General features: G+C 56.9%; 1 protein-coding gene across 1 annotated transcript in view; it reads right to left on the bottom strand.

The window, feature by feature from the left end:
* LAMC3 (laminin subunit gamma 3) overlaps window positions 1-12682 on the bottom strand; it is a 53858-nt gene extending 41176 nt beyond the window's left edge. Inside the window, exons 1-2 of the mRNA XM_032418909.1 lie at window positions 12304-12682; window positions 580-884 (exon numbers count right to left, since the gene is read on the bottom strand). Coding sequence (XP_032274800.1) covers window positions 580-884; window positions 12304-12676 — 678 coding nt within the window. The 5' untranslated portion in view covers window positions 12677-12682. The remainder of the gene's footprint in view (window positions 1-579; window positions 885-12303) is intronic.
* Window positions 12683-19528: the final 6846 nt, after the last annotated feature.

Below are 19528 nucleotides of genomic sequence, written 5' to 3'. Positions count from 1 at the left end.
ATAGCACAGAACCAGGACTCCACGATTCCCAAACTCATGTTCTTTTCATGTTTCTCATTTTACCCTCATAAAAGCCCTTGGGGACACACAGGGGGGCAACGTTATCGGTTCACAGAGGAAGGAAGCAAGGCCCTCGGGAGGGTGTGCTAGAAGCATCTAGAAAGAGCACCAGTGAGGAGTCAGGACACTCGGGTTCTGGTCTGGGCCCTTCCACCAACTCATGTGTGCCCCTGGCAAACCCCTTCTCCAGTCCAGGCCTCAGTGTCCCCACCCACATAAGGAAGGGGTCAGCTGAGTTGGTGGCTGTCACAGGGCTCCCGGGAGCCACAGGGCCCTGCCGCAGTGGGCAGGGGAAGGGACGCTTCTGCTTGGCTGAGCAGGTCCTCCTCCATCTAGCTCACTGGCGGCGTCCACAACACGGGCAGACACCACAAAGGCTTCTGTTGTTTAAGATCTGAAAACTGTGGGATCCCGTAGGACCCCGTGTCCTTCCACTCGTGACTTTCCTGTGCACCCCCGGGCCCGGGGATCCCCCCCCGCAGCCCAGTCCCGACCGGCCAGGCCCGGCTGCTCTCTGACCTGCAACACGGGGCTCTCCTCGAAGTTGTAAGCGCTGGGCCGGCCCTCCAGTGTGGAGAAGGCCACGTTGCCACCGCTCAGCGGGGAGATGTCACTGAACTCGGAGGTGCAGAAGGCCACGCGCTCGTCCTCGCCAGGGCGTAGGTACTGACCCTCGGGCCTGCCGTAGGTCTTCTGGCAGGAGGCACTGTAGTACTGGTAGGGTTCCCATGGGCCGTCAGCCTGGGTGCGCTTGTAGATGGCAAAGCTCTCGGGGCGACTGGTATGGAACTTCAGCCTCACGTAGGTGATCTCGTAAGCTTTCCCTGCGGCAGTAAGGCATGGACCCATTTTACAGAAGGGAAGGGAGAGTCAGAGTCCTGGTGCAGGGAGAGTAGAAGGGCGACGTTGTGTTAACTATCTCGGGTGGGAGAGGCTGCCTGGAGCGCTGTGCTCAGCGTGCCATGATCGATTAGTGATGCCTGTCAGGGGCGCCGGACAGGGACAGACAGAACAACAGTGGTAGGCTTCCTAGGTACCTGCCATCCTTTACCTAGGCCAACTTGCCTCCCTGCACAGGAATCCGAATGGTAACACCCCTGACAGGCAGCCAACCCTTTTTGCTCAAGTACCTCTAGCAACGGGATGTTGCCACATCCTGAAAATCCTACTTTACTTTAGAAAGTTATTTCTTTTACTACACCCCAGCAAAGCCAACCCTTCCACCCGTGTCTTTAGGCTCATTCCTCCCCAGGGATTTCAGACCCTTGGAGTCTGGAGACACCCCGTTCCAACTCCCCTGAACCCTAATGCAACCCTCCCAGGACACTCTGTTCTTCTGGTGTCCATTTAACTTCTCTCCTCGTCCAAATTTCTCAAGAGAAGTCTACATCTGCTTGGCCCCCCAGCCTCACCTCCCAACTTGGCCCTCAGTTCATTCCAATTCAGCTTCTCTGGGCTGTTCCACGGAAACTGCTATTGCAAAGCCACCTCACCAATAGCCCTCCACGGCCACAGCCAGGGGGCCCGGCCTTGCCTTACTTCCTGGGCCACTGGCCATCCCCCCAGGCCTCTGTGCAGCCCAGCCTCCTGGGTCACGTTCCTGGGCTGCTCCTCAGCCCCACTGCTTGTCCCCTCGCCCACTGCCTCCTCCTCCATCAGCTTTAGCCCTGCTCTCCTCTCCCACACTGCTAACACCAAGATGGGCGAGCTTCCAGCTTCGGGCCCGCCCTGCCCTCCTCTCTGCCCAGCTACCCCCATCACGTCCTGGAAGTACCCACAACAATGATCCAGATCCCCCACAATGACTCGGAGCTGTGCTGGAGGCCGGGATGGGCAGGAGGGCTGTGGGTGGGGAGCACAGCGGGCAGGGAGGAAAGGGTCCCTACATCCTCATCAGCCTTCAGGGGGTGTCAGTGAGCAGTGCCTAAGAACAGAAAAAACCCCTGCACCTCTGTCCCTGTCCGCAGTCTTCCTTACCCACCCAGGAGAAGTCACTTCAGTCCTCTGGTTAAACATCTCAGTCCTATGTAAGCACTAAAACTATAAAACTCAGAAGAAAACCCAGAAGCAGATCTTTGCGACCTGGGCCAGGCAAAGCCTTCTTCTTGGACCTCAAAAGCAAAGTGGCAGAAGCAAAAATGGATACACTGGACCTCATCGAAGTCAAAAATGTCTGTGTTTCTTTCTTTTTTTTTTTTTTTAAAGATTTTATTTGACAGAGAGAGCACAAAGCAGAGGGACAGAGAGGGAGAAGCAGGCTCCTCGCTGAGCGAGGAGCCCGATGTGGGACTTGATCCCAGGACCCCGGGATCGTGACCTGGGCCAAAGGCAGCCGCTTAACAGACTGAGCCACCCAGGCATCCCATGTCTGTGTTTCTAAACACACTATTGTTGGGGCACCTGGGTGGCTCAGTTGGTTAAGCGTCTGCCTTTGGCTCAGGTCATGATCCCGGGGTCCCGGGATCGAGCCCCGCATCGGGCTCCCTGCGCAGCAGGGAGTCTGCTTCTCCCTCTCCCTCTGCCCCTCACTCGGCTTGTGTGCGCTCTCTCTCTCTCCCTCTCTCTAATAAAAAAATAAAATCTTAAAAAAAAAATAAAGACACCATTGAGAAAATGAAAACCCACAGGATGGGAGAAGATATTTGCAAATTTATATCTGAGGAAGGGATTTACTGAGAATATAGAAACAATTCTTACAACTCAATAATAAAAAAGACAACCCAATCAAAAAACGGCCAAAGGACCTAAACAGATATCTCTCCAAAGAAGATATGCAACTGGCCAATAAGCACATGAGAAGATCCCCAACATCACTAGCCAGCAGGAAACGCAAACCAAAACCACAGGGGGACACCACTTCTCTCCCCTAAGCTGGATACAGTCAAAAAGACGGGTAAAAACAAGTGTTGGCGAGGATGTGGAGAAATGGAAACCTTGCACACGGTTTGTGGGACTGTAAAATGGTGCATTCGCTACGAAAATGTTTGGCATTTCCTCAAAAAGTCAAAAAAGGAAGGACCCTATGATCCCGCAATTTGGGTATATACCCCGAAGAACTGAAAGCATGACGTCACACAGTTATTTGTACGCCCGTGTTCACAGCGGCACTATTCACAATAGCCGGAAGGTAGAAAGAAAACCCATGGATGGTGGACAAACAAACGGATGATGGACAAACGGATGGTGGACAAACAAACTGTGGTCTATCCGTAACACGGAATAGTATTCGGCCCTGAAAAAGGAAATCCGGACACAACATTACAACAGCGATGGACCCTGGGGACGTTATGCAGAGTGAACTAAGCCAGTCACCAAAGGACAAATACTATGACCCCACTTACAGGAGGTCGTTAGAGTTGGCGAGCTCACAGAGATGGGGAGCTGAGGGAGGGGGGGCCGGGAGTCAGTGTTTAACAGGAACAGAGTTTCAGTTGAAGAGGGAAAAGTCCTGCAGGTAGATGGTGGTGACGGTCACACAACAATACAAACAGCTAAGATGGTTAAGTTTTACGTTATATGTATTTCATGCGATAAAAGAAAAACTGGGGACCCTGTCTACATGTATCGGCCCTTCGGGAAGGCAGTTTGGTGGCACGGATGAAGAGCCATGAAAGTACCCCCTGCCTTTGGTAAAATCATCCCACTTCTGGGAAATTCAAACAAGGAAAGGAGCCGACATGCGTGAAAATGTGCATCTGGGCGTTTTTTAGAACAGGAGAAAAATGGGAACCCTCAGAATCCATAAACAGGAGGATATAAATTCACGGGATGACCGGAGCCATAGAACTGGCAGGCAAGAGCTCGTAACACACGGGCAAAGCTTCAGCCAAAACGCTGGATAGGGAGACACAAGATCATATGTTCAGAATCGTCAGATTATAATTTAAAAATCCCTGAGGAATAGGCCGAAAAGAGAGACATCAAATGGGTTGAGGCTGCAAATTTAATTCTTGTCACAGTTTAGAAGATCTTGGGGCCGCTCCCTTCCCAGCCTTTGGGTTGCCTTTGGCAGAAACCTTTTCATCACAAAGCTGGGATTAAGTTTTCTTGGCCCTTCTAATTAACTCTTGTAATAAAAAGTCCCTGCCGAGTCTCTGTGATATTCCCGTGTCTTCTCTCACCTCCTGGCTTGGCAAGGAAGAGGAAAAGCCGTGATGTTTCCTAGCGCATGATGCTGCTTCTTCGCATGAAATCCCAGTGACTGCCTTTTTCCAATCACGCTTCTAGCTGCCAGCTACCTTTTAAGTGGCTCCAAGCTCCCCTCCCGCGAGGTGTCTGGCTGCTAGATGTTTACGGAGGAGTCTGGGCCGTGGGACCCGAAGCAGCCTCCACCCAGCATGCTCTCATGAACGAGTCAGTGTTAAGTCCCTGCCCGGTTCCGAAGCCTGGACGTCGGAACAGAAGCAGCCACTGGGCTGCCCCCAGACACCGACTCGGTTTCCGACACATGCTTTCCTGTCGGGGGCTTGGCGTTCCGGAGCCAAGCTGTGCTGCAACGGAACTTTGAAAAACATCTGAAACAGAACGTGGCAAGGCAGTTGCTTTACAAAAAAAAAAAAAAAAGATTTTTTTTTTTTAATGTGTTTTCTCCAGTTTTTAAATTAGAATAAGCTTTGTGAGAGAAAATTAGGAAAACGCAGAACAGTTGAAAAGGAAGAAATGTCACTCACAGCCCTCTGCCCGGAGGGCAGCCATGCCTATTCGTTTGATGTCTCTCTTTGACGAGGCCTCAGGGTGATTAAGATAGGTATGTTCCTGTCAGGAAAACTGGGCCAAAGTGTCATCCCCAATTGTTAACTGGGGACGACACTGCTTGGGAGCACACTGTTCTCACCTCCTAGCAGCCCAATATGCTGTTCCCTCTGCCTGAATGCTGTTCCCTGTGCCCCTCACCTGGCTGGCTTCTATGCATCCCTGCTCATCCCTCTGGCTTTGCCAACTGACCACATGCCCCAGCCTCAGCCTAGTGTGAAATGCCCTTCTTCTCACCTTTCCTGGGTGACAACTACTCACCCCTAGAGCTGTGGGTTTGGGTGCCTCGTCAGTGGTCCCCCCAGCCTCCCTGGGCTTCTTCATTTACTTCTGGAAGGACCTGCCCATCTCTCCCATTAGTCTGTGACCCTTTGGGGACAGGGCATGGGACTCCTTAGAGCTGAATAGTGCCCAGCACACAGTAGGTGCTCAATAACTGCTTGCCATATGAGCAAGTAAAGATGAAGCATGAACTACCTTCAAGGAGTTATAATCCAGTGAGCGAGCTGAGACAGGCAGATCTCACAATGCCACTGATATTGCAAGCCACGACCCCTGAATGTGTCTTTTCTACAACAGCCAGCATTTAGTGAGCACCTACTATGTGCCGGGCACCATGCTAAGTGCTTTACTCATACTGTAAGGCTAAGATCCCCAAACAGTTCCATCACTGCCTGTTTTACTAACAAGGAGCCTGAGGCTTGGGCAGGAGAAAGCGACTTGCCCAACATCATGCAGAAAACAGCTGGGTCTCTGCTTGACTACACGCTTGTCTGCCCCCAAAGTCACTGCCCTGAACTAGGCTAGGCTACCCTCCATTCAGGAATCTGTGGGTGCCCAGAGACAAGGGGCTGCCCAGGAAGGAGGTGCTGGTACCCATGAAGACTGCGGAGGCCATGCAAACCAGCACCAGGAGCACCAAGCATGTCCTCTCCAGCCAGCTGGGACATAAAGCCCGTCAGGAATGACACCAGGGCAGTCATAAAACCTAGCCGGCCCACATCCGGCACTGACCAAGCAGAATGAGCTGGGAACAGAGAGGCTTATTTTGGGAAAGTGGAAACAAAACAAAGCTCTTTAATTGGAGCCATCTGGGAAGCAGTGGCCCGGGGGGGGTGGGGCTGGAGGGGGCAGGGTGGTGAGCTGAGCTGGGAATGTGTGGGCGAAGCTGCCCTGCCCACTGCGGGCATGAGAACCAGGTGGGGAGAGCTGCTCCAGCCTATGGGGGAATCACTTGGCCCTATCATGGTCATTCACTGTTCCTGTCTTCCTCTTCCACCCCAGCTCTCGGCAATTTCGGGCACAGTGGGTCCTGTGAGGAGCTGCGGAATCCCCATGAGCACGATGCCAGACTCCACAAGAGCCCGGCTGACTGAGGGCTGGGCCTATCACAGTTCTCTCGTCTTTGGACCAAGAGTCTACACCCTAAATACGGATCAAGATTGTCAGGCATGTTGTCTAACCTGGGAAGAGCAAACGGATTCGTCTGCTTATTGCCTAGGGCTTTGTGTTAAGAAGGATTCTGAGGTCTGATCTGAGAGGTGACTGAAATGCACAGACTGCACGTTTGCAAAGGGAGGTGGCAGGACTTTCAAGGCCACTGCAATAAATCAAGGAACAGATGAGGGGCTGAGTGAAAATGATAGAGAGGAGGGCAAACATGAAGGATATTCCAGAGAACGTTCTAGTGATCTGGTGAATGCTGAAGTCAAAGGAGGGAAGAATCACAGCCTGACACCCAAGTTTCTTGCTCTGGTGCATGGAGAGATGGGAGGATGATGCCTTTCCCTTTTACTTTTAAATACACATAAAATTTGCCATCTTAACCTTTTTTTTTTTTTAGAGAGAGTTCATGAGAATGAGTGGGGGGAGGGGCAGTGGGAGAGAGAGAGAACCATAAGCAGGCTCCACTCCCAGCGTGGAGCCCAATGCTGGGCTCGATCTCATGACCCTGAGATCAGTATCTGAGCCAAAATCAAGAGTTGGACGCTTAACCAAGTGAGCCACCCAGGCGCTCCTAGTTTTTTTTTATTTAAGTCATCTCTACACCCGACATGGGGACCAAACTCACAACCCCGAGGTCAAGAGTCGCACGTTCTTCTGATGAAGCCAGCCAGGCGCCCCCATCTTAACTATTTTTAAGTACACAGTTCACCGGGAGTAAGTACATTCACACTGCTGTGCAGCCCTCACCCTCATCCACCTCCAGAATTCTTTTCGTCTTCCCAAACTGAGAGTCCTCACCCCGTGAACAACTCCCCACTCCCCCTCGTCCCCGCCCCTGGCACCCACCACTCCACTTTCTGTCTCTAAGAAGTAGGCTATTCTAGGGGCCTCACATAAGCGAAATCACACAGCACTTGTCCTTCTCAGCATAACGTCCTCCGGGTTCATCCATGTTGCGGCACTGTCAGAACCTCCCTCCCTTCCCAGGCTGAACAATATTCCGTCGTGTGGATGTACCACGTTCTGCTTAGTCATTCGTCGGTCAGCGGACACTTGGGTTGCTTCCGCTCTATTGTGAATAGAGCTGCTGTGAACATGGGTGCCTTTACTTCTGAACCCTAGGTTTGAGGCCCATGTGATATCCCACGCTGACTTCAGGAGGATGTTCAAATGACCCGGTCAAGCGCTCAGGTGGGAGACTGGGGGAAAGGCGCAGGGGAGTCCCGAATGCCGACCAGGATCCCAGTAAGCACAGCTGGAGCCCTCGTGGTGGTGGGGCTGACATGGGGATGATGGAGAGCAGGAAGGCAGGGGTGAAGTGGCTGGAGCGGGGCAGGGCCAGGAGGAGGGCGGGGGCCCTCGTGAAGGCCACAGCTTAGGAGTTTGGGATGTATTTGGGACGCTCCCGCATTCATGCACTCGCTGCCTTGTTCCCAGTGAGGGACCGCGGGGTGGGTGTGGCCGGGATGTGCTGGGGTCTGGGGTTCAGGGCAGGCTCCACCACTTACCTGCTCTGTGCCCTTGGGCAAAATACCTAACCTGGGGGTGGGTGGGGGGGGTTAACTGGGCAAGTGACTTGAACGCAGTGCCTCACCCTCCTTTCCTTTTTTATTGCTTTGCGAAACGGGCATAATAACGGGGCTTCCAGAGTAAATGCCTGCAAAGCACCCGGAACGGTTCTATGCACGAGGCACGTACGCGGCTAAATGCTAGTTGCTGGTCCGTTCATTCATCCGACCAACGTTTAGCAAGCACCCGGGTGCAGGGGGCCTGCGCCGAGCGCCGTGGTACAGCGGTGCAAACGGGCATTCCCTCTGCACCTCAGAGCTAGGGATCGACACAAACAAACCTAAACCCCGGTACGGCACGACCCGCTGTGAAGGGGTAAGGGCGGGGGGCTGCCTGGAGGAGGGCACCTCTAAGCTGAGTGGGGCAGACAGTGGCTTGTCTACGGCTGCCTCCCAAGGGCCAGGCACAGGGCTTAGCGCACAGTAGGTGCTCAACTGAGCTTTGGGACTTCCCACTCCTGCAAACCCTGGGTCAGTCCTAGCAGCCCAGACGAGGGTGAGGCGGCCGGGACCAGCTGGGCCCCGGGGCTGTGGGGTGGCTGCTTCTGTGGGTGGACGCTAACCAAGACTGCTGCCTTGACCCCTGACCTGCGTAGAGCCCAGCGTTCCCGCCAGAACCGCCAGGGAGAAGGAAGGAGGACTCGGCCCCCCGGCCCCGGCCCCGGCCCCGGCCAACGCAAACACGGCCGCCCACTCGGCAGGAAGACACAATGCAGCCAAAGCTCAGGAGACCCAGCTGGCTTCGGGGCCCCGCAGCGGCCGGCAGGATCCTCCTGCCGTCCAGCCCCCACAGGCAGGCCCCTCTGCTCCAGCCACCCAGTCTCCCGGCTGCCCCATGCTGTCCCCTTGACCTGAAACATCCTTTGCTCTTTGGTCAGCTCCTGCTACCCTTTAGATCTCAGGGAGGCCCGCTAACCGTGTGTGTTCCCAGAGCCTAAATCCTCATTCACGTCATCCTGGGCTTAACCCGTCTCCTGGCAGACTGCACCCCAAGGCCAGCAGGGCTGAGGCTCAGCTCAGGCTTCGGGCAGCCAGCTGAACCAAGGCACAGAGAAGACCTGCACAAGGCAGTCGGACCTTAGCCTGGGGCGGGGGCAGGAAAGAGCCCACCTGCCTTACCCCTGCAACTACCCCCTCTCCAGGGCTCAGCGCTCACCTGCCTGGGGACTTGCGGGTTTTCCTGTCATTCCAGGAGATTCTCAGAAATCCAAGGAAGTGTTCAAGCAAGAAAGGAGGATCTCTCCACCCTCGCCAAAAGCCAAGGCTCAGACCAGCCGAACCCGGCGGCTTATCATTCCCAAGTGCAGCACGGTCTGGGCGGGACCCCGGAGCGTGCCAAGTACTGGCTGTGTGACCCTGTGCAGCTAACTTTACTTCCAGAGCCTCAGTTTCCCTGCCTGTAAAAGAACTCAGGCCGGGTGGGAGCCCCCGGAATAGTGTCTCTCATCCCTGCTGGCCATGCACCTCCCCCAGCCTGCCCGCTTCCCTGGGCCTCGGTGGAGGGCGAGGAGCCGCCAGACCCTGGTGCTGCCTTTCATCCCAGACAGGAAGGCTCAGCTTGGCGACTCCGGGATTTGGAACAGATGTCTGCGAGCTCACAGGGGGCTGGGAAAGCAGCGACCTCCATCCCGGGGCTGACCAGCCACCTCTCCCTCCCCTGCCCCTCACCCCACTCCCTCCAGGGGCCTCAGGCCAGAGCCAGCCACCCATTCTCCACTCCCATGAGCCCCAAGGAGTGGGGGACCTGCCAAGGAGCCAGCAGAAGCGGCCTGAGGCCCAGGGGGAGAGGATGGGGGCCTCCTGGGAACACCCTGACCACCGCAGACCTCTTCTTCCCCCGATATTATGCAATCCACAGCTCAGCAGAGAGCAAACCAAAGCCGAATGGAACCCAAAGTGGGCTAAATCTGGGGCCGCTCTGGGTCTCTGGCGACCCCGGTGCAGAAAGAGGGCCCAGGGTCAGGCCATCTTTTGGGAGCCAGCTCGGCAAGCATTTCCCAATCCCTGGGTGGAGGTCACCCCCAGGGGAACCTCAGCCCTGAGCTGTTCTCCGCAGAGTGGCCTTGGCCACACACAAGGACTGTCACGGCTCCCGTAAGCACGTGGCCAACCTGAGCTCACGAAGCTGCACAACCGGGGGGAGGTGGCCAGTCTCGGCCCCATTTCACATGGGAGGACGTGGAGGCACAGAGAGGTGGCAGCTTCGCCTAGTGAGCGGCTGAGCCGGGCCTGCGTGCAAAGCTCGTTTGGTGATTTCTACTCTGCTCTGTCTCTGGGGGCAGAGCAGGCCAACGAGATCCTGAGCTGGGTCCAGAAGCACAGGACAGAGGAGGAGACACCGCCACCCATTCATTCCGGCTTCCTTTCTTCGTTCGCACAGACATTCCAGAACTCCTCCTACATGCCTGGTGCCGCACAAAGGGACGGGAAGAACACTGGCTCAGGCTAAGGTGTGTGTGTGTGTGTGTGTGTGTGTGTGACTATATGAGTGTGTGAGAGTTTGGGTGAGCGTGTGAGTATGTGAGGGTGAGTATGTGAGTGTAAGGAGATGTGTGTGAGGGTGAGTATGTGGGTGTGAGGAGATGTGGGTGAGCACACAAGTGCGAGTAGACGTATGTGAGTGCACGAGTGAGTAGATGTGTGTGGATGAGCACAGGAGTGTGAGTAGATACATGTGAGTGACTGTGTATGAGTGTGTGGCTGAGCATATAAGTGTGAGTAGATGTGTGTGGATGTGAACGTGAGAGTCCCTGCTGCTAAGGGTCCTAGGCAGAGCTCAGCAAGGTCACCCAGCTAAGCACAGGGTCCCGCACACCAGCGCTCAGCAAATGGGAACTGCCCCCCAAACCCAAACCCATGATGCTTCCCCGCCCCTCCCACTTTGAGCCTGGGCTGAGCCTCTTGCCTGCCCCAGGGTTCCACTGACGCATCAGCCAAGCCCCCGCCCTCGGTCATGGAACAGCGTATCCCCCCACAGCCCCCACCCTGCCCCAGATTCCTTCCCCAGTGGTCTTGGGGTTCTGCCAGCCCCGTCCAGCCAGTTCCCCCAGACTCCCTCCCCACGCTGGTTTCCGGAGAGACCCCGCCCCATCTAGCGGTCCTGATAGGCCAGTGAAGGTGACAAAACCCCAGGGAGCTGAGCTTCTTGGGGGTGACAGCCCACAACTGCTCTGCTGAGGGGCTCAGTGTCCCCACCCCCATCTCACTTCAATGTCATCTCCCAGTCCTCCCACAAGTGCTATCACCCAAGGCTAGGAAGAGCCAATTCCATGGCTGGGTGGAGCTCATGTGAAGGAATTTATGCTCCAACCTTGGATATACATGGATGTTCCTATCCAGTCATTTAGCAGCTGTGTGTCTTTGGGCAAAACACTTAACATTTCTGAGCCTCAATTTTCTCATCTGAGAACTGGGGTTTATGGTCCCATCACCCCTAATCCAAACTGCTTAGCTGTGGATGTGTTTTGGAATTCAGAATTTTTTAGAGTTTAGAGAGATGATGTAGTCCTTATACCATGGATTGTGTTAACACCCCCAGCTGGGATTGCCCCCACAGGCTGTACTTAAATGAGATTTCAGTAGCAAAATGTATGAATATTCACTCTAACTGGGATAAACAAGGTCTATAAATAGCCTCCTGTCGAGTTTAGCAGCCAAAATGAGTTACAAAAACACTTGAATTTTCAAAGTTTAGGGAGATTTCAAACCCACAGACAAGGGAGTGTGAACGGGTGGACCTCCCTCGCGCCCCCCTCCCCCACAAAGGGCTGCAGGGACTGCGACAGATAAGATGCCGATCTAGTGCCTGGCGCATCTTGGGGCCCAGGAAGGACCTGGATTTGGCTGGACTTGAAGGGGAAGGAGATACTCCCATTTCTAAACGTGAGTGAAGGGCTGGGTCCAGACTCAGGATGCGGTGACCAGGTATTTGAGGGGCAGGGGGGAGGGGAGGGAGGCGCGGGAGGGGCAGGGCGGCCATACCATCAAGTCCAGCCACCCCACAGCAAGCTTCGCTCCTGCTCGGAGAAGGGGGGTGGTGGCTAAACCTTCCCGGAGGTGAATGCCTTGTCTTCTAGCCCCAAGAATACATCCAGGACTGCACACAGCCCCAGGGATTCATGAGCCCCCAAAGTCGACCAGCTGACCCATGATTAAGAGCTCCTGCCCTAGAGGGCGGACGAGTCCACCCCTGGGTGGGTCCCCCCTTTTCCCACAAAGCGCTGGGTCTAGGAGGGACCAACCATTGCAGGGCACAGTCCTTGCATCCAGATCCACTGCTCTGTAAAGGGCTCCGGGGAGGCTTCCCGCCCCTGCCAGCCCCAAGGGGGCACCCATCAGTCCACCCTTCCAGTTACGTGGGGGGGGTGGTGCACGGGCCCCGTTCCGTCTACAGCCAACCCAGGGCGCGCAGCACCCCGACAAGCTGCGCTCCGGGGACGAGGCGCGGCGGTGCCCGCGGGCCCGAGCCGGCGCTTACCCAGGCGGAGGGTGATGTTGACCGACGTGGGGTACTGCACGCCGAAGGCCATGGACGGGCTCTGCCACCAGGTGCTGTCGTCCTGGCTGTGGAAGTCGGTGAGATAGGAGGCGTCGTGGCGGCGCCGGGGGTCGGCGGCATCGCAGCGCTGGCACTGCGCCCCCGCGCCCGGCGCGCCCACGTGCGGGCAGAAGTCCTCGGGGGGGCGGCCGCACGTGTGCGAGGCCTCGGCGCGCCGGCCGAACGCCGCGTTCTCGAACACCGGCAGGCAGCGCTGCGGCCGCCCCGCGTCGTCGTAGCACGCGCCCATGCCCGCGACGGCCGCCCGCGGAGCCAGGAGGGCCAGGCCCAGCACGAGCGCGGCCGCCGCCATGGCCCCCGGGCACCGACGCCCCGCGCTCTGCCGCTCGCCGTCCGTGCGCGCCCCGCTCGGCCCGGCCGGCTGCTTGGCGGTGGGCGCGGACCCGGCGGGCGGGCCCACGACTGGGCGGGGAGGGGCGGGGAGGGGACGAGTGGGGCGGGGCGGGGCGGGGAGGGGACGAGTGGGGAGGGGCGGGGCGGGGAGGGGACGAGTGGGGAGGGGCGGGGTGGGGACGAGTGGGGAGGGACGGGCGGCACCCCCCCTCGCCCGCCCGCGGCCGCGCGGTCCCTGGGCGCTCACCCCCACCTGGTGGACGTGCCCGGGAGTGCCCCCCTGCCTCCGGGCCCTGCCGCGGGAGCCTGTTCTCCCGGAGCCTCAGCGTCCTCATCTGAAAAATGGGATTGGTAATGACGCGGGGTCATTTCCACTCTGTGAGGTGTCGGTGGTTGCTCCGAACATGGGAACGGCTCACCAGGGTCTTGCCAGGCCTGAGGCAAAGGGTCTTTCTGCCTGGTCTTTCCCTCGGCACATCTCCTCCTAGCAACAAAGTCACCCAAGGCAGATTGGTGGGGTGGCTCCTCGCGTTTCCGCCTCCCCATGAACTCTGAACAGTCCTCCCGCTGCTGACTTCTGTCTGCGCTCAAAGCAAAGAGATTCTAACCTGATATTTGTGACCAAGGGTACCTGGTCTCCTCAAAGTGTCCCGTCAGAGAGGCCTTCCCTGCCCACCCCTTATCGCCCCCTTTTACTCTCCATTCACTAAAATTAGTAAATCAAGGGAGAAAAGCCCCAGGCTTAGATCAATAGATGCCAGGGGAAACACTTGATGAAACTTAGCAGTCCTTCCAGAAAACTCTAAGGAAAATGGAAATAAATGGTCTGACATGCTAAGGACTGTTTTTCAGCTGCGGCCTCTGCAGCTAGGGTCCCAGATGTAAACCAGGTCCTGCCCGTTGGATGTCCTCGCTTGCGATTTGGAAAGCAGAAGTGGGGGGGAGCCATCTTCTGCCCTTCTGGTGGCCAGAGGGGTCACAGAGGAGGAGGTTTCCTGCAGCAACGTGCTTCCCGCATCCCACTCTGCGGGGCCGGAGAGGCCTTTGTGGCGGCAGCGGTGGGGTCTCGACTCCTATTTCTGGCCCCTAGATTTGCACTTAGAGGGCGAGCTCCCAGAGCCTCTGGTGGTGGCAGCTTCCCAGGTGGGTCAGTTCTGCAGTGTCCTAACTGACAGCCCTTCCAGTCCTTCCAGTCATCCCCTGAGCACTTTATTCCCTGCATTCAATCCTTCCTGTTGGAAATAGCTAAGCACCTGCCAAGTGCTTGGCCCAAAGCCCAGCACGGACTGAGTGTGCGGTAAATTGCTATCACTATAATGAAGACATTTTCCTGCCCCCTGTGAGCCCTCCGTCTGGTTGGAGAGGGAGGTTATGCATGTCTTGAGAAACAGCCTGATGACGGTGTTCCAAGACTTGTTCTCACCTGGTTTATAAGACAGGTTGTGGCCCATGTGTTTAGAGTCATGTTCCTCAGCAAACATATACCACGGCCCACTGTGTCCCCTGCACTGTGCTGGAGCAGGGGCGCAGAGGAGAGTTAGACCCCTCCCTCCCAGTGCATCTATATGCACAGATGTCCGTGAACATCTTGGGGCTTGGGGTGTGGGTGCAGGTGGGCGGTGGCTAGCTCTGCCTAGAGTTGGAGCGTGCTTTCCAGAAGAGTTGACAAGTAGATAGAGCCGTAAAGGATGAGTAGGGGAAAGGGGAGGAGGCACAGCATGTGCAAAGGCTCAGAGGTTACTGGAGAGGGCCAGTCTGTGGCGTGTGTGCAGCCCTGGGTGTGGGGTTGGTCCTGGGGGCTGAGGCAGGAGCAAGGTGCGGAGGCCAGATGATGTGAGGTGCGGGGCACCGCGGTGATGAGCTGGGGCTTCAGCTTGCAGAGGGTCTGCGGGAGCTGAGGGTTCGTGGGGACAGGGACTTCGTGTAGCTCACCCTGGTGTCCCCAGGGCCTGCACTGAGTGTAGTTCAGGGAATGTTTGGGGGATGAGCTGGAGACACACGCCTGGCAAAGCTTGATCCTACAGGGACTGAGCAGGAGACGATGGCTCCTTCGAAAGGTGCCAGCTGGGTGTTCACCGACCTTGCCCAGCTTCTGGCAGCAGGGCCATCCTGCCTCTGCTGGCGACCTCAGTCCCGCTCTTCTCCCAGGCTCCCACTTGCCTCCTGCATTTCCAGGTTCTGCCTGAGCGCCACATCCAGCTGTTCATGTTCACCCAGGATCCACCGCCAGGTGGCGACATTGGCCACATTACGGGACTGGCCCCTCTCGCCCCCTGGCGGCCAAGGACACCTTGGGCGGTGGTCCCCGTGCAGCCGGTGGCCCAGGGACCATAAAGTCACTGGGTCCAGGGCACTGGCCGTACAAATGGGGAAACTGAGGCCCAGAGAGGGGAAGTGGTTTGCTGAAAACATGCACAGCGGGACATGACCCGGTCCCTCCCATCCCAGAATGGGAGTCAGGGAGGGTCTGGAGTCTATAGATGCTGGGAAGCCGAGTGTGGCCCCCTAAGCATGGGGGTGTCTGTGCACCCACAGAGTCTCAGGATAACTCCCAAAATCTGCGTGACAGAGAGATAATGAACACCTCTGTGACCGCAGGAAAGGGGCCTGGAATGAGCAGAACTGTGGACGTGACCATTTGGGACGCTGGGCAAGAAGAGGCCTGCTACCAGCCATCCATCAAGAGAAGGCTCTGAGCGTTACCTCCCAGCAGGACTCACCACGATCCCAGTAAAGGCAGCTGTGCCCTGCCATCAGGGGCCCCTCTGCACACACATGACAGCAACCCGGTCTTTGCAGCCCACAGAAGCTATGGACCACCTAGCCTCAGTTTCCCCGCAGCCTAGAGCTTTAAGGCCCAATCCCACATTCTGCCCATGATCCTAACCCATTGTCCTAGTAGTGGCAGGGAGCCCGGGAAAGCTCTTCAGTAGCAGAGTTGGGGTCAGTTTCCTTCAGGAAGATGGATGGGGATGGAATCCAGGGGGCCAGCCTGGAGGTGGTGTGGGAGGAGGGGCCAGTTTCTGTTTGTGGCTGATGGGGGCTATGCCTATGCTGGGGACCTGGGGAATCTCTGCAGAGGCCTGGCCTCCCTCTTGGGGCTGTGAGCAGAGGTGGCAGACTGCCCTCCCCCAGCCCACCTAAAGGGTTAAAATCTTCCAGGCAAAGAAAGGAAGGAGAAGAATCCTGTTCTGATTTGCTTAATGAACGCTAATTAAAAAGACAGAAGATAGCAGATTCCTTCAGGACAAAGATGAAAGGCCTGTTAATTAAATCTGGGGAGATGGGGCCAGGACCCCGCTGATCCCACCTGACAGCTCTGCAGCCTCCTAGGAGCCCAGGGTTGGGGCACTAGCAGAAGGGAAAAAGCAGCCCCCTTCCCCGGCCTTGAGGCCCTGCCCTGGTAGTAACTTGAGTGGGCCCTGCCCCTCTGGGGTGCCTCCTTTTCCCTATCCAGACAGCAAGAGTATTGGCCTAGGTGGTTTCCCATGACACCCTGTCTGTTTCCAAGGTTCTGCAAGTCTGTGCTCTCTGTCTGCATGCCTGGGCCTCAGTGTTTCCTTCTGTTAAGTGGGAAGGCCCTACCTGCTCAGCAGCCAGACAGAGAAGGCATGAAGTCAGAATTGGGGGTCTGCCAAGGCTATGTGGGGAACAAGGAAGTTTAGCAACTGGCTACAGCTGGCCCGCCAGGACCCTGCTGCCAGGCCCAAGCCTGTGTGTCTGCACTGTGATCACCCTCTGGGACACCATCCTATACCTCTGAACAAGGACAAGGTGGCCTTCACAGAGGCTTCCGGGGAGCCGGGCCCAGGCTGAGTGCATCACTTGCACAGGTAAATGTAGGCAGTGGATAGTCCATGAACTCATGGAGCTCCCCAAGGGATTAGAGAGACAGACAGTGACCCAGGAAACAAACTGATGAATTAAGCAGTGACAGGTCCCCAGTAAGAGCCACAAAGGAAACAGATGAGGGGACGGGATGAACTCTGAGAGGGGATGAGTTTAGTTCCGGCCATCAGGGAAGGCTTCTCGAAGGAGGTGACAGATCAGTGGAGACCTGCAAGATGGGATGGGAGGCAGGCGGGGAGGGAGTGCTCCTGCTGATGGAAGCTGACAGGGGGCCCCTCAGCTGTCACCCTCACAGAGCATCCTCTCCCTGGAGTTAACAAGTTCAGACAGGCCGAGGGATATGGCTGGCCTCGGGCATGTCACCACTCAGTCTAGCAACTGTCTCACAACCCCACCCCCAACGCTGTGCCCAGCCAGGCCCAGGATGAGTCAGCCCTAGGTCCCCTTCAAATGGAGGAGGCTCAGGAAGACAACGAATGTCCTTCTTCTGGGTGATCCGGGGACCAGAGGCTGGGCTGCAGAGGATGCTCCGTGGACAGACATTTACTGGGTCCACACGCCAAGCCCTGGGGACGGAATGATGAGTGATGGCAAAACTGTCCCTGCACTGGGGGGACCCAGATGATAAACCGGTGATTATAACATAGGGCAGCCAGTTAAGCCCTGGTTGGGAGAGGCCAGGGAAGGCTTTCTGGAGGAGGTGGGGTCTCAGCTGAGAGCTAGAAAGGAGATGGCCAGGAAAAGGGGGTGGGGATGAGCATTCCAGGAAAGGGAACAGAGTATGAAAGGCTCAGAGGCAAAACCGTGAAGAACTGAAGGAAGTTCAGTGTGGCTGGAGGTGGGAGTTTGAAAAGAGGCCAGGTGGGGTGGCCGAGGTGGGAGCTGGGGGGTGGTGCCGCGTGTCCTGCTGAAGAGCGCACGCTTCACCTGGGGGCTGCGGGCACCTGTGGGAAGATTTCGGCAAGTATGAGATGGAGCAGGTTTGGTTTTGGAAAGTCCTCCCTGGCTGCAGCAGGTCGTGTAGCATGAGCTGCGGGGGTGGGCATGGAAGCGCAAATGGTCTGGAAGCTTCTATAGGAGGCAGGGAGAGAGGGTGGTGGCCTGGAAAGGAGCAGGGGCTGGGCAAGCTCTGGATGTACCTTGCAGGAAAAACCACCAGTTGGGCTGGGAGGGGGAGGGGGAGGTCTCTGGCTGGGGAGGGGTGCCATCCTGAGACAGGGGCACAGGCTGAGGAGCAGGCCCAGGGAAATGGGAATTTTAAGTGCTCAAAATATGCATCCCAAAGGTCATCTGAGAGAGGTGACCAGGAGGCCCGTTCTCCCTGCTTGTCCCCTCCCTCCCTATATATCCTTGGGTAAATCTCTTCCCCTCTCTGGGCCTCAGGATTCCCACCTGTATGATAGAGGGTGGCCTAGAATGGCCTCTGAGCCCACGTGGAGTGGCTTCCCTTCCCTAAACCTCTCCCAGCGGTCCAGGCTGCCCCCTCCCCAGTGAGAGACTCCCTAGACCCAGGCTCTGGCCCCTACCAGGTCTGGCTCCCACTTCCTCCGGGCACCCAGGGTCCGGGGCGGCAACCACTGGGTCTGGGACTCCCTGAGGAAATGCCCATGGCCAGGTCCGCACAGACTGGCCCTACAGTGTCCAGACACTGTCCACACACAGCCGAAGTATGCAGTGTGCTGCTCACAGAAGAGCCCAGCCAGGGATACCAGCCGTGGAACCCACCCTGTGGGGAGATTAAACATCCGAGCTGCCCACCAGTGAGGTTTTTTGTCTGACTGCCCCTACCCCAGACCAGGGACTCCTAAAGGGTAGGCAGGGAGGGGTCTGACTCATACCCTGGGCAGGTAGCAGAATGGGTGCTCACAAAATGTCCAGCGAATGAATGAAGGATGATGAATGAGTGATAAATGAATACATAAAAAATGCAGAATGAGCGCAACCTGCCACCCTTTCCCATTGGCCACTCGGTTCCGGCCACGCCAGCCTCCTTCCCAGAAACAGAGCTCATTCCCACCACAGGGTTTTTGCACCTGCTGTTCCTTTTGCCTGGAGCACTGTTCCCAGAGATCTCAGCATCCCTCCCTGCCCAGTATCCCTGCACAGAAAGGCCACCCAGACCTCCTGACCTTCCCCTGTGCTTCCTACCTAGGCACACTATGTTGCTTTCCTCCCTAACCGCTGCCACGCCTGAGACGGCATATTTTATTTGCTTGTTTCTCTGTGGTCTGTCTCCTCCGTCAGACTGTGAGCTCCCTGAGGGTGGGGGCTGTGCTGCCCTCCGCACCCCCGGCTCCGTGCCCAGCAGGTACACGAGTGGGATGAATAAATGGAGATACGGTATCCATAGGGCACAAGGCAGCAGAGCAGGGCAGAGTCCCTCGGCAGAGCCACTGGCTCTGTGTAGACACTTGTCCTCACCGGGGGTTCCCACTGCAGGGAAGCTGTCCTCAAACAGTAATTTCATTTCTGAACTCTTTTGCTGAGGAAAGGAAACAGCAATTATAAGTCAGCAGCAGAACCCGGCCAGGAAGGAGAAGGCACAGGAAAGGGACACTGCCCTCCCGCTGCCCTATGGATTCTGAATTAGTGCTGTGAGCACCGCTGGGACCATGTTGGGACCCCCAAGCCTGAGTTGGACCCCGTCCGTCCCCAGGGCCTGGCACGACCCTGCAGGGGCTCCCATGGCCCTTGGGTAAAGGCAGGCCTCTCAGGCTTCAGCTCCTCAAATCCCAGAACTCCTGCCTCGTTGGCCAGCCTCTTCCAGACACTCAGACATGCCAGGTCCCCTCCTACCCCAGGACCTTTGCACCTGCCAGTCCCTCCACCTGAAACACTCTCTGCCTCATCTCACCGGCTTGATTCTTGCTCCTCCTGTTGGCCTCAGGGTCAGGATAACGTCGCTTCCTAAGGAAACCCTCCCTGGTGCCCCGTTCCTAATTTCATGGCACCTCTAACACTC

This window comes from Phoca vitulina, unplaced genomic scaffold (assembly GCF_004348235.1).
Source record: "Phoca vitulina isolate PV1807 unplaced genomic scaffold, GSC_HSeal_1.0 scaffold21, whole genome shotgun sequence".
Classification (NCBI taxonomy): Eukaryota; Metazoa; Chordata; class Mammalia; order Carnivora; family Phocidae; genus Phoca; species Phoca vitulina.
Note: the sequence above shows the minus strand (reverse complement) of the source record. Positions and strands in the feature narration are given on the sequence as shown.